This window comes from Anabrus simplex, chromosome 12 (assembly GCF_040414725.1).
Source record: "Anabrus simplex isolate iqAnaSimp1 chromosome 12, ASM4041472v1, whole genome shotgun sequence".
Lineage (NCBI taxonomy): Eukaryota > Metazoa > Arthropoda > Insecta > Orthoptera > Tettigoniidae > Anabrus > Anabrus simplex.
This window is the reverse complement of record NC_090276.1, coordinates 13722250-13734954: the sequence shown is the minus strand read 5'-3', so window position 1 is coordinate 13734954 and position 12705 is coordinate 13722250. Positions and strand designations below refer to the sequence as shown.

Here is a 12705-nt window from a genome sequence, read left to right as displayed (position 1 = left end):
ATTCATCCCTCACCCCTCGAGCCTAGAAAAATTATTTGTATATTTTCTCAACAAGTTTGCCTTACACTTCAAAGCTGAGATGGCCTTTAGTTCGTAAAAATAATTTGTAGCTTAGTTTCTTCCGCGAAGCGAGCTCGATAGCTGCAGTCGCTTAAGTGTGGCCAGTATCCACCAATCGGGAGATACTGGGTTCGAGCCCCACTGTCGGCAGCCCTGAAGATGGTTTTCCGTGGTTTCCTATTTTCACACCAGGCAAATGGTGGGGCTGTACTTCAATTAAGGCCACGGTCGCTTCCTTCCACTTTCTAGGCCTTTCCTATCCCATCGTCGCCATAGGATCTATCTGTGTCGGTGCGACGTAAAGCAACTATCAGATGGCGAGCGGAGTTTCTTCCACTTTTTGTATTGAATTTAAATTCTGAATTTCACACGTTTATGTGCCGCCGTTTTCGCGTCATGGTGTTGAGCAGAACCCAACGAGCTAGAATAACATAGAGGCGCGGAAGCGCTGCCTGGGTGAAGCTAATAGAACTTTTTTTTTGTTTTTTTTTCGCTAGTGGCTTTACGTCGCACCGACACAGATAGGTCTTATGGCGACGATGGGATAGGAACGGCCTAGGAGTTGGAAGGAAGCGGCCGTGGCCTTAATTAAGGTATAGCCCCAGCATTTGCCTGGTGTGAAAATGGGAAACCACGGAAAACCATCTTCAGGGCTGCCGATAGTGGGATTCGAACCTACTATCTCCCGGATGCAAGCTCACAGCCGCGCGCCTCTACGCGCACGGCCAACTCGCCCGGTGCTAATAGAACGAACGTCCGCCATGTTTCCTGTGGTCACTCTAGCAAGAGGGCATGGCCCTTGAATGACGAAGCGTGTGGAAAATACGCATTTTAGAATCACTAGGGGAAAATTAAGGACCGTTGCCGAAAGCATTAAAAGTCATAGACTGCAAATACAGCCACTTCATCATATTGCGGCACATGGCCAACATCATGATCAATTGATTGTAAGGTATTTCAAAATCATCGCACAGTGACATACGACTAGGTCTCGAAATCGGAACAAGAGCGTTACCTTGCGTGTCTGTTGTGGTTAAGCGTAAATTACCATAAAAACCGTGGACATAAATATTTATGACAGAAAGCCTTAAAATGATAGAGATCTACAACAGGTTACTACCTCATTCTGATCGTATTTTTAAAAGTATTTCATCCCCATGAGTACTGCCTTTCTTTCTTAATCTATTTAGCCTCCAGGGTTGGTTTTTCCCACGGACTCAGCGAGGGATCTCACCTCTCCCACCTCAAGGGCAGTGCTCTGGAGCGCGAGACCTTGGGTCCGGGATACAACTGGGAAGGCTATTTGTTTTACGTCGCACCGACACAGATAGGTCTTATGGCGACGATGGGAGAGGAAAGGCCTAGGAATGGGAAGGAGGCGGCCGTGGCCTTAATTAAGGTACAGCCCCAGCGTTTTGTGGTGTGAACATGGGAAACCACGGAAAACTATGTTCAGGGCTGCCGACAGTGGGGTTCGAACCCACTATCTCCCGGATGCGAGCTCTCAGCTGCGCGCTCCTAACCACACGGCCAACTCGCCCGGTCAACTGGGAAGGAGGGCCGCTGCACCTGCTATGCTGAACGGGGGCCTTGTGGGGGGATGGGAAGGTTGGGAGGGATAGAGAAGGAAGAGGGAAGGAAGTAGCCGTGGCCTTAAATTAGCTACCATCCCGGCATTTGCCTGGAGGAGAAGTGGGGAACGACGGAAGACCACTTCCAGGATGGCTGAGGCTGGAATCGAACCCACCTCTACTCAGTTGACCTCTCGAGGTTGGTGTAGTGGTTAGTGTGATTAGCTGCCACCCCCGGAGGCCCCGGATCGATTCCCGGCTCTGCCACGAAATTTGAAAAGTGATACGAGGGCTGGAACGGAGTCAACTCAGCCTCGATAGGTCAACTGAGTAGAGGTGGGTTCGTTTCCCACCTCAGCCATCCTGGAAGTGGTTTTCCGTGGTTTCCCACTTCTCCAGGCAAATGCCGGGAAGGTACCTAACTTAAGGCCACGGCCGCTTCCTTTCCTCTTTCTTGTCTATCTCTTCCAATCCCCGCAAGGCCCCTGTTCAGCATAGCAGGTGTGGCCACCTGGGCGAGGTACTGGTCATCCTCCCCAGTTGTATCCCTCGACCCGGAGTCTGAAGCTCCAGAACACTGCCCTTGAGGCGGTAGAGGTGAGATCCCTCTCTGAGTCCGAGGGAACAACCGACCCTGGAGGGTAAAAAGATAAAGAAGAAGAAGGCGTACGCTTGACCGAAACAGGTGACTTTCGTGGTTACGTTTCCTTGGTGACGGGCGCTCCATTTTCTTTGTTTGTAAATGTGAATGAAAATTAAATAGGGTTGGAACGGCATTTGCCAGTAATAGCCGTTGGTCATTTTTTTCTTACATGCACTTATCTTCGAAATGTACAGCGCACAAACGACTGTATTGAGTGGGATACCATTTATCTCTTTTCGTCCTCACAACGCATTGTTCCGTTAATTCCTTGTTCTTTGAGGGAAATCTGAAACATAATCCGACAAATAATTACCGTGGCTATCCGTACTTTCGATGTGTAAGCAATAAAATGGGTTTAATTACAAATAGAAATTACAAAAAGGAACCTCGGTTATCATTCAGTAATACTTAAAATACGACATATACTTGGTTTTATTACTCCGATTAGTACAACCGTACGCTGAGTATACGGCTGGCATTCTTGAAAGCGAGAATCTATCTTTTTTACTTCTAACACTTTGATCGTGCATACCAATTTAATTTCCTGTCACCTCAACATACAGTATGTTCTCGCGCCAACTCGCTTTGTTTTGACAACCGTTAACATGGCTGCCCCTTATCAACTTGCTTCAGCAGTGAGCGCTGATGTCAGGCATACAGCCCCTCTATGTTATTCTAGCTCGTTGGCAGAACTGTTCGATGTGGCAACCCTGTTGTCATAAGGGCAATACTGCTTTCTTAACATGGAATGAGTGAGCTATAACCACCGCCGTCTCGATTGCTATAACATACGTAAAATTTACGCGCATGTCCACATCTACGCTAAAACAATAAGAAAACTCCACATTGTTTAAGAACTACGAAGTACAATTTGCATTATGTTGTTAATAATGAATAATTCAAAACACCTAAGTGGATCAGCTTCTACGATGTAGGTTCTGGTCGGATTTGAATTATGTTCTTTCTTGGGTATTCTCCTCTGTTTGAATCAGTTGTTTTCCATACTGACCTATGCCCATTCTTACCATAGAGTTTATGCACTTCACGGACAACAAAAATCTGTTCTAGAGGTTGGGAGGCTGAAGCTGAGCTGTTTCAAGTAGTCACTTCTGTTCTTCTCTTCCTTGTTCTTTTTGGCGATTTCCCTTTCGATGCCCACTCAGTTTGCTGAATTTCAACAGAAGCTTGTAAATCTGGATCACGGTCGAGATTATCTTCGGAACCATCGTCACTGGGTGCGTAGTTCGGATGGTCATCGGAGAGTCTTCGTGCTCAGATTCAGTTTCTAAACAGTTGTCTTCTCCGCTCTTATCTTCATCCAGCTCGTCAAGAATACGGCAAATAAACTCCTATTTCACTCTTTGTTTTTCCATTGTGTCCTGGAAAGCCACATGCCTAGTAACTATGAAGCAACCATTCGGAATGAGCAACCTACCCTCATACAACAACATGCAAGAACCTGTTACATACCGGTAATAATAATAATAATAATAATAATAATAATAATAATAATAATAATAATAATAATAATAATAATAATAATACTTAAGTTTTACGTACCAACGGTACTGCGTCAATACTAACAATACGTAAAAAGTCCGACTCGTTGGCTGCACGGTCAGCGTACTGGTTCAGAAGGTCCCGGGTCCGATTCCCGGCCGGGTCGGAGATTTTAATCTTAATTGGTTAATTCCTACGGCACGGGGCCTGGGTGTATGTGTTGTCTTCATCCTCATTTCATCCTCATCAGCGCGCAGGTCGCCTACGAGAGTCAAATAGAAAGACCTGCACCTGGCGAGCCGAACCCGTTCTGGGATATCCCGGCACCAAAAGCCATACGGCATTTCATTTTTCAACACGTAATAAAAGCGCAGTGACTTGCCGAAAATGAACTCCCGGCATGAACTCTTCAAACTTAGGCTCCTTTTATAGTTACATGCCACATGCTACACGCCACACGCCAAGCATGTGAATTAACATTGTTTAAATGGGACCATTTTATACTTACCTGCTCCCGTCTCGCGGTCGCTTCCTCCCGCCAGGCATGTGACTGAGGCGGGTCGGGACGAGCAGGTGGCCGCCACGCCTGACATGTCACGCCGCGCGGGTGGGACCAAAACCTTATGGGAATGTTTATAGTTGACGCTTCATGCCGGGCGGTTCAGTACAGTTTGTGGTGTAGTCTAGTGCTAACCAGGACAATGGATGCTGGATTAGATACGGAACTGCTCATTAGCGAATGCAGTGTAGATCGGTATTATGGGATCCAGGTAACGAAGACTACAAAAATCGAGATCTCCGGAATAAGGCGTGGGAGTAAATCTGCAGCGTTATCACCCCTACGTATGAAGAAAGATTCATATAATGCACACTCTCGAAACCAAACCGATTCGGGTCAGTCCCAACTGAGCGATGTCCTCCCAAACCAACCTTCTACATCTTTGTCTGATCCAGGGCAATTCCAAATTTACTATAATGATCCACATCAACGCCGGCCATCATATATTTGCCTAGATGAATCTACACATTCTTGGAAATCAGCAAGTTCTGAATAGTTTTAAATATGAAATGACTAGTCAGCAATATACAAAGGACATTAACGTTACTCAAAGCTAAAGTTACAAACATAATGTTAGAAATAATTTACATTTAGTTGTTTACATGGTATTTTATATAATGTTCTTTGTATCTGTAGATTGTAGTTTCACAGAACCGCTCTATTGGACGAATGGACAGGAAGTGTTTTCTTGTAATATGGAACTGACATTCTATTTTTCCAAATAATTCATCAAATGATTTTGGGGTCATCCTAAAATAATTAAAAATATTGTTTTGTCCTCTCGTAGGTCAGTGTAAAGGGTTTTGAAAGCTCCTATCATATACTGTATATTTGAATGTTCAGAGGATGAAAACTGAAATGCCTTTTCATCTTTTTTTACTGCCATTATCTCGCAGAGGTATGCAGCTGCGAATACTTTAGATGTAAAATCTGCCATTGTACCTGCTCGACAGATACGAAACTATAAAAGGGTCCTTTCCAAGTGCGAACGCCACATGCCTGGCTTCAAGCATGTGGCATGTAGCATGTGGCATGTAAGTATAAAAGGAGCCTAACGCATCTCAATGCCATGGTGACATCATCCACATTGATCAGTGGAACCACTGCATGGAGGTGGTCTGTTGGGGGTAACGCGGGAAGGAGCAGTTATTGTACGTATTTTCTATTCTAGGGCTAATTTGGGTTGGTGATATGTGGTGGCGCCGAGTCTACTGCTATTCGACGAGGGGTGGGTTGTCTTTGGTGGCTAGTGAGGTGCTATCCGTTCATATTTTATCCTTAAAGATTCCCATTGTGGTGCTGGTGCCGCTGAGAGGAAGGTGGGAGTGCATACTGCGCAGACATGATGGTCGTGTGGTAAGCGACTTCGGCTGCCGCTTGAGCGGAGCTGGTACCTACTGAGTACTGTACATGTGGTGGTTGCCGTCGTGACGGTAACTGCGGTGTGTGGATCCCTCTGGACATAAGGAGAAAGTCGCAACAGAGGAAGTTCTCGGAGATTTCTTGGTCTTTCTGATGATGATGGTGCTTGTTGTCTAAAGGGGCCTAACATCTAAGTTATCGGCCCGTCTTCTCAGTCTTTCAGCTCTGCGGGGCGAATCTCCCCGTGGGTGGGCGCGATAAAATAAAATCCATGTTAACCCATGCCTGTCGTAAGAGGCGTCTACAAGTGGAATCAGGGGCTCTGAACTTTAGAGCGTGGGTTGAAGACCAGGATTTCCTCAGCTGAGTCTGGCATTGCTTCCAATTACTTATGCCAGGCTCTTCGCCTTTATCTTTCCTATCCGGCCTTCCTTGGTCAACTCTTGCTTTCAAAATCAGTCAATACTGATCTGCATTCAGGGCAGTCGCCCAGGTGGCAGATTCCCTATCTGTTGTTTCATAGCCTTTTCTTAAACGATTTCAAAGAAATTGGAAATTTATTGAACATCTCCGTTGAGAAGTTATTCCAATCCCTAACTTCCCTTCCTATAAACGAATATTTGCCCCAATTTGTCCCCTTGAATTCCGACTTTATCTTCATATTGTGATCTTTCCTACTTTTAAAGACACCACTCAAACTTATTCGTATATAAATGTCATTCCACGCCATCTCTCCACTGACAGCTCGGAACATACCACTCGCCTTCTTTCTCCCAAGTCTTCCCAGCCCAAACGTTGCCACATTTTTGTAACGATACGCTTTTGTCAGAAATCACCCAGAACAAATCGAGCTGCTTTTCTTGGGATTTTTTCCAGTTCTTGAATCAAGTAATCCTGGTGAGGGTCCCATAAACTGGAACTATACTCTAGTTGGGGTCTTACGAGAGACTTATATGCCCTCTCTTTTACATCCTCATTACACCCTTAAACACCCTTTCATTTTCCGACCCCGAGGTAGTCTCATTTTCACGCCCTTCGTGGCCATCCCTTTCTTTTGCCGACCTCTTCATTCTTCTAAGAGTCGGACCTCTTCCGTCTTTTCCATCTGATTGGTGTTAAAAGAGGATGGTTGCCCAGTTGTACTTCCGCTTAAAGCAGTAATCACCACCACCATTCTTTAAGAGGATGGTTGTACTTCCTCTTAAAACAATATTCACCATCACAATCACCACGACCTGCTTCTTTTGTTTCTCTGGAACGATCTGTACTCCTGCGCATTGTGATTCAATGGTGCACACCAGTGCACACTCTTTGCATTGGTATCACTGGATAACCTCAAATAGTCGTGATGTGCGATTGCCGGGTTGTTATGTAGTGTTTTAGAGGTTAGGTTGTTACGGACAAGTTGTAGTACGTATTATAAAATGTACCGAACAGGATTTTATTAGGGAGCTTATTCTTTCCACGTGTGCTGTTCTATATATTCGTGCTGATAATGAATTTTTAACTTCAAGAAGATGACACTTAAAGTGTTTCTTTGCGATTTCTGTTTGAGACATAAACTTGGCATTGGGAAAGCAAATTTCATTCGACAATTTGGGAGAAGTATTTCATCTGAATCAGGTCTTTCTTCTGATGGGAGTATTAAGAAGAAAGTGAAGAAATATACTCATACTGTGATATTGCCTAAAACAGATTTTCCTCTAAGACTTGATTCTAGTAAGAGGACTGAGACGGAGTCTTTCCTATTTGATGTAAGTGAATCTCTCCTTTGTATTTATACAATTAACATGTGTGGGAATGTAGAATGAGTTCTTGGTTCAAAGTTGTTATAGGGACCGGGCGAGTTGGCCGTGCGGTTAGGGGCGCGCGCCTGTGAGCTTGCATCCGGTAGATATTGGGTTCGATCCGCACTGTCGGCAGCCCTGTCTACATGGTTTTATGTGGTTTCCCATTTTCACACCATGCAAATGCTGGGGCCACAGCCGTTTCCTTCCCACTCCTAAGCCTTTCCTATCCCATCGTCGCCATACGACCTATCTGCGTCGGTGCGACGTAAAACAAATTGTATAAAAAAATAAAATATAAAAAAAGGCTATAGGGGTAAAACTTCTGTACCTGGCTCGTAAGGTTATAGATGAGAGACTCTGGCGAGCTCACGGGCTTGCCAACTTCCACATTATACATAGTTACTGAATAACACAAAAGATGATGAAAGGTAGGTTACAGCTACAAAATATTCATCTGGACAAGACCTTTGATCTGGATAGGTTAGTTTAGGCTAGTGACAAGATCTTTGGTCTGGGGATGAACAAAGGAGGTTTTGGAGCATAAGCCCCTTGCTTAGGGCCATGAAGAAACCAGCTGGCTTCTAGCACTCCTGGACTCCTGCTTAAGTGGGGAAAAAATGTGATGAAGTGACAAAAAGTAAGAATATGGACACACGCTCCATTCAGGATTATTCGTCTAATAATGTCATTCCACACCATCCCTCCACTGACAGTTTGGTATATACTGTTTAGTCAAGCAACTCATCTCCTTTCTTCCAAGTCTGCCCAGCCCAAAGTTTGAAACACTTTTGTAACACTACATTTCGATGTAAATCACTCAGAACAAATTGTGCTGCTTTTCTTTGGACTTTTTCCTATTCTTGAATCAAGTAATCCTGGTGAGGGCCCCGTACACTGGAACCATACTGGTCTTACCAGTGATTTGTATGTCCTTTCCTTTTCATCCTTACTACAACTCCTAAATATCCTCATAACTATATGAAGTAATCTATAATCTTTATTTACAATCCTGTTATGTGATTACCTCAATGCAGATCTTTCCTATACTATCACCTAGGTACTTGCAGTGATCCACATAAGGTACTTTCACCCCTTCAGTGCAGTAGCCCAATTAAAACTGACCGTGCGAGTTGGCCTTGTGGTTAGGGGCACGCAGCTGTGAGCTTGCATCCGGGAAATAGTGGGCTCGAGTCCCACTGTCGGCAGCCCTGAAGATGGTTTTCTGTGGTTTTCTATTTTCACACCAGGCTAATGCTGGAGCTGTTCCTTAATTAAGGCCACGGATGCTTCCTTCCCACTCCTAGGCCTTTCCTATCCCATCGTCGCTGTAAGACCTATCTGTGTCAGCGCAACGTAAAACAACTTGTAAAATTAAAACTGAAAGACTTCCTCTTGGTGAAATTCACAACATGACTTTTTCACCCTATTTACCATAATGCTGTCCATCTCGCAACATGTCGAGGTCTTTTCGTAGCTGCTCATAATCCTGTAACTTATTTATTACTTTAAGCAGTATAACATCATCCACAAAAAGCATATCTTTGATTCCAGTTCTTTACTCATTTCATTCATATAACTTATATATATTTTGTAAAAAAATATTAAGGTTCAATAATACTGCCTTGAGGGATTCCCCCTCTTAATGATTTCAGGATCAGATAATGCTTCACCTCTTTTAATTCTCGTATGAAAGAAGAAACATTTCTAGAGGCGGGCTGGTGGGTACCTAGCAAGCATTGAGAAAGGATCTCTCCTCTATGCGACTTCAGGTATTGTGAAACATTGTGTTTCTATGATTCAAACATCCGGATTGGATTTTGTCCACCGAGAAGGAACCTTAGAAGACTGAATATCATATAGGGAAGGTAGAATCCATTGTGATGTAAGATATATAAATGTTACCTTCAAGTGCTTGTAGAGGAGAGATGTTTTCATTATGAATACCAGCCCGCTGCAAAAAGTATGTTTACTTTAGTCAAGCAGCTTCTAGCTCTGCCAATGGCTGACATGATGTTATTCCCAGAAATCAAAACGCACAGATTCCATTACCAACCTGCGCAGAATAAAAACACAAGTAAAGGCTCTTTCCTATGCTGTGGCACATACTGTCCGCACGTCAAGGAAAAGGGTAATTTATTAGCTGTAACCTGCCTTTACTTGTCCGACTCGTTAGCTGAATGGTCAGCGTACTGCCTTTCGGTTCAGAGGGTCCCGAGTTCGATTTCTGGCCGGGTCGGGGATTTTAATTGCTTCTGATTAATTCTTCTGGCTCGGGGACTGGGTATTTATGTCTGTCCCAACAGTCTCCTCTTCATATCCAGAACAACACACCACACTACCAATTACCACAGAAACACGCATTAGAGATTACATCCCTCCATGTAGGTTTGGCGTCAGGAAGGACATCCGGCCATAAAACAGGGCCATTCCAATTGTGTGCCACAGTTCGAACCCGCAACCCCACTGGTGTGGGAAAAGCGGTAGGAGAACATGTCTTTGCATATCGAGGCCAATCTCTGTTTCTAAACAATGGCCCCTTCAGGGTCACTCTCCCTTCCAGAGGTTCTTTTCTATGGTCATGGAGTGTACTGTCCACACATCAAGAAGATAAACCTTATTTAGTACTATCTGCGCACTTTTTAGTGATAGATTTACACCCTAGTGCTGAAGGGGTCGACTTCGGTTATCTTCGAGATTCGTATTGGCAACCTTTGAAACACAAACTAAGAATCGCTTATCATCGCTGTGCGACATCTGGCGTACACTTTAAGTACTCGTACTGTTGTTGTTTACACAGCAAAGCCAAACTATAGAATTCATGCTAGGAACACGTTTTGCAACGGGAAATGTTATATAGTATTATATATTGTGTGTGTGATACAGTTGTTTGCTTAAAATAATAAAGGTTTATAAAATTCATATCGATCGATCATATTATCGATTCAATTCAGATTTCATTTCCATTCAGTTGGCAGTATTAACGGAACCCTTCTTACTTCTCCAACGAGTAAAAAAATCTATCACTAAAAAGTGCGCATACTATACCTTTAACTTATCTTTTGTATGTATTGTCCCATCCCACTACAGTTGGTAGCACCTAAAGACGCTCCTGTCCGCGCTCCCATGAATTAACAACAAAAGAGTGGGACTCTTGACAAGGGAGAACAAAGGAGCATCGCCCTAGATTTTTTCTTTTATTCCTACAAGTTGCTTTATGCAGCAAAACAGATAGGTCTAAAGCTATTAAAAACTATTTAAAATAGTTTATGCTTGGTCCACCTTCCTTCTTCCTTAAATATTTAACACTAGTTTATACAACGGGTTCTCATCTGTACTTCTTTCATTCAAACTTGATTCGAAGTGATCTTTTGAGCAAGATAAGTTTCTAAACTTTCTAAAACATTCATAAGTTTATCAACAGATAGGTCTTACAGTGACGATGGGACAGAATGAGCTAGGAGTGGCCTTAATTAAAGTACATTTGCCTGGTGTGAAAATAGAAAACCATCTTCAAAGCTGCCGACAGTGAGGTTTGAACCCACTATCTCCCTAATACTAGATACTGGCCACGCTTATGCGGCTACAGCCATTGAGCACGGTCCTACTCTCCATCTTTACTCCTTGGAGTGTCTGTCCTAGGATTCTATCATAGGGAATACGAAACCGGAACAGACAGATCACTTGAAGAATTTAGGATATGTATTCTCCCAGGAAGGTAGTGTAAGGTACTAAGTAAAATGAAACGGAAATGGTGTATGGCTTTCAGTGCCCGGAGTGTCCGAGGACATGTTCGGCTCGCCAGGTGCAGGTCTTTTGATTTGACGCCTGTAGGCGACCTGCGCGTCGTGATGAGGACGAAATGATGATGAAGACGACACATACACCCAGCCCCCGTGCCAACGAAATTAACTAAGGGTGGTTAAAATTCCCAAACCTGCCGGGAATCGAACCCAGGACCCTGTGACTTAAGGGCATCATGCTAACCATTTAGCCATGGAGCCGGACAGTTAGTAAGTGAAACTGAATCAAGTTGCAGCAAAACTAATGCAGTGAGCTAGCAGTTGCGATCGATGATATTCTGTAATAAAGAAACTATCTTTACAACGGTCTGTTTTCAGACTTTAATCTATGGGAATAAAAGCATGGTGGTCTCAGCATATTCTGTTTTTAAATTGGAGGAAATGGATATGAAGGTAGTGAGAATGATTTCTGGTGCAAACAAGTGAGAACAATGGCAGGAGGGCACTCGGAAGGAGGAGATAAAGGCCGAGTAAGGAATGAACTGGATATGTGAAGTTTACATGTAACTAATCTCATTATTAGACCCGTATTGAACTATGCTATGATATACTAATAATTTGTTGGTTGTTTTGATCCACCTTTTCAATACAAATTACAGTTTGTGTTGCTAAGTTGTAATGTTACAACACTAATTTACCGGGACATGTTTCGCTTTTATTCACAAGCATCATCAGCCTATACAATTGCCTCAAGGTGTGTCATATTTGGATTGTTGTTACAAATTTCATTTTATTGAATGTAAATCTAATTTCAGTGATAACAATATTTAAAACATAAGAATAATATACACATTAAAAATTATGACAATATGATTTGCAATGTTAAAATGGAGTAACTCTTAATTCTAAAACACATTGAAGTCCAAAACACAGTTTTTACAATTTGAAAATTTGGCTAAAAATTGTTTGCAATGTTAAAATAAAATTGATTCAACTATAATTTGGCATTAAAATTTGTCATAAATATAAATATAAATATGATGCAAAATTGCAGTCTTTTTAAATAACATTATATAGAGAGCACAATTCTTAACTAAAATTCTCAATACTGAAATATTACTGTATTCTAGAAACCAACGCACTTCAGAAACTATGGCTCCTATATATTAACATCCAATATTTATATGTATGACTCAAATTTTAATGCCAAATTATAGTTGAATCAATTTTATTTTAACATTGCAAACAATTTTTAGCCAAATTTTCAAATTGTAAAAACTGTGTTTTGGACGTCAATGTGTTTTAGAATTAAGAGTTACTCCATTTTAACATTGCAAATCATATTGTCATAATTTTTAATGTGTATATTATTCTTATGTTTTAAATATTGTTATCACTGAAATTCGATTTACATTCAAAGTAATGAAATTTGTAACAACCATCCAAATATGACAAACCTTGAGGCAATATTATAGGCTGA

At 42.5% G+C, this 12705-nt stretch overlaps 1 protein-coding gene across 1 annotated transcript in view; it reads left to right on the top strand.

The window, feature by feature from the left end:
- Window positions 1-7029: 7029 nt before the first annotated feature.
- Window positions 7030-12705, top strand: part of IleRS-m (Isoleucyl-tRNA synthetase, mitochondrial) — a 101229-nt gene continuing 95553 nt past the window's right edge. The window contains exon 1 of the mRNA XM_067156087.2: window positions 7030-7449. Within this exon, the coding sequence (XP_067012188.2) occupies window positions 7213-7449 (237 nt within the window). The 5' untranslated portion in view covers window positions 7030-7212. The remainder of the gene's footprint in view (window positions 7450-12705) is intronic.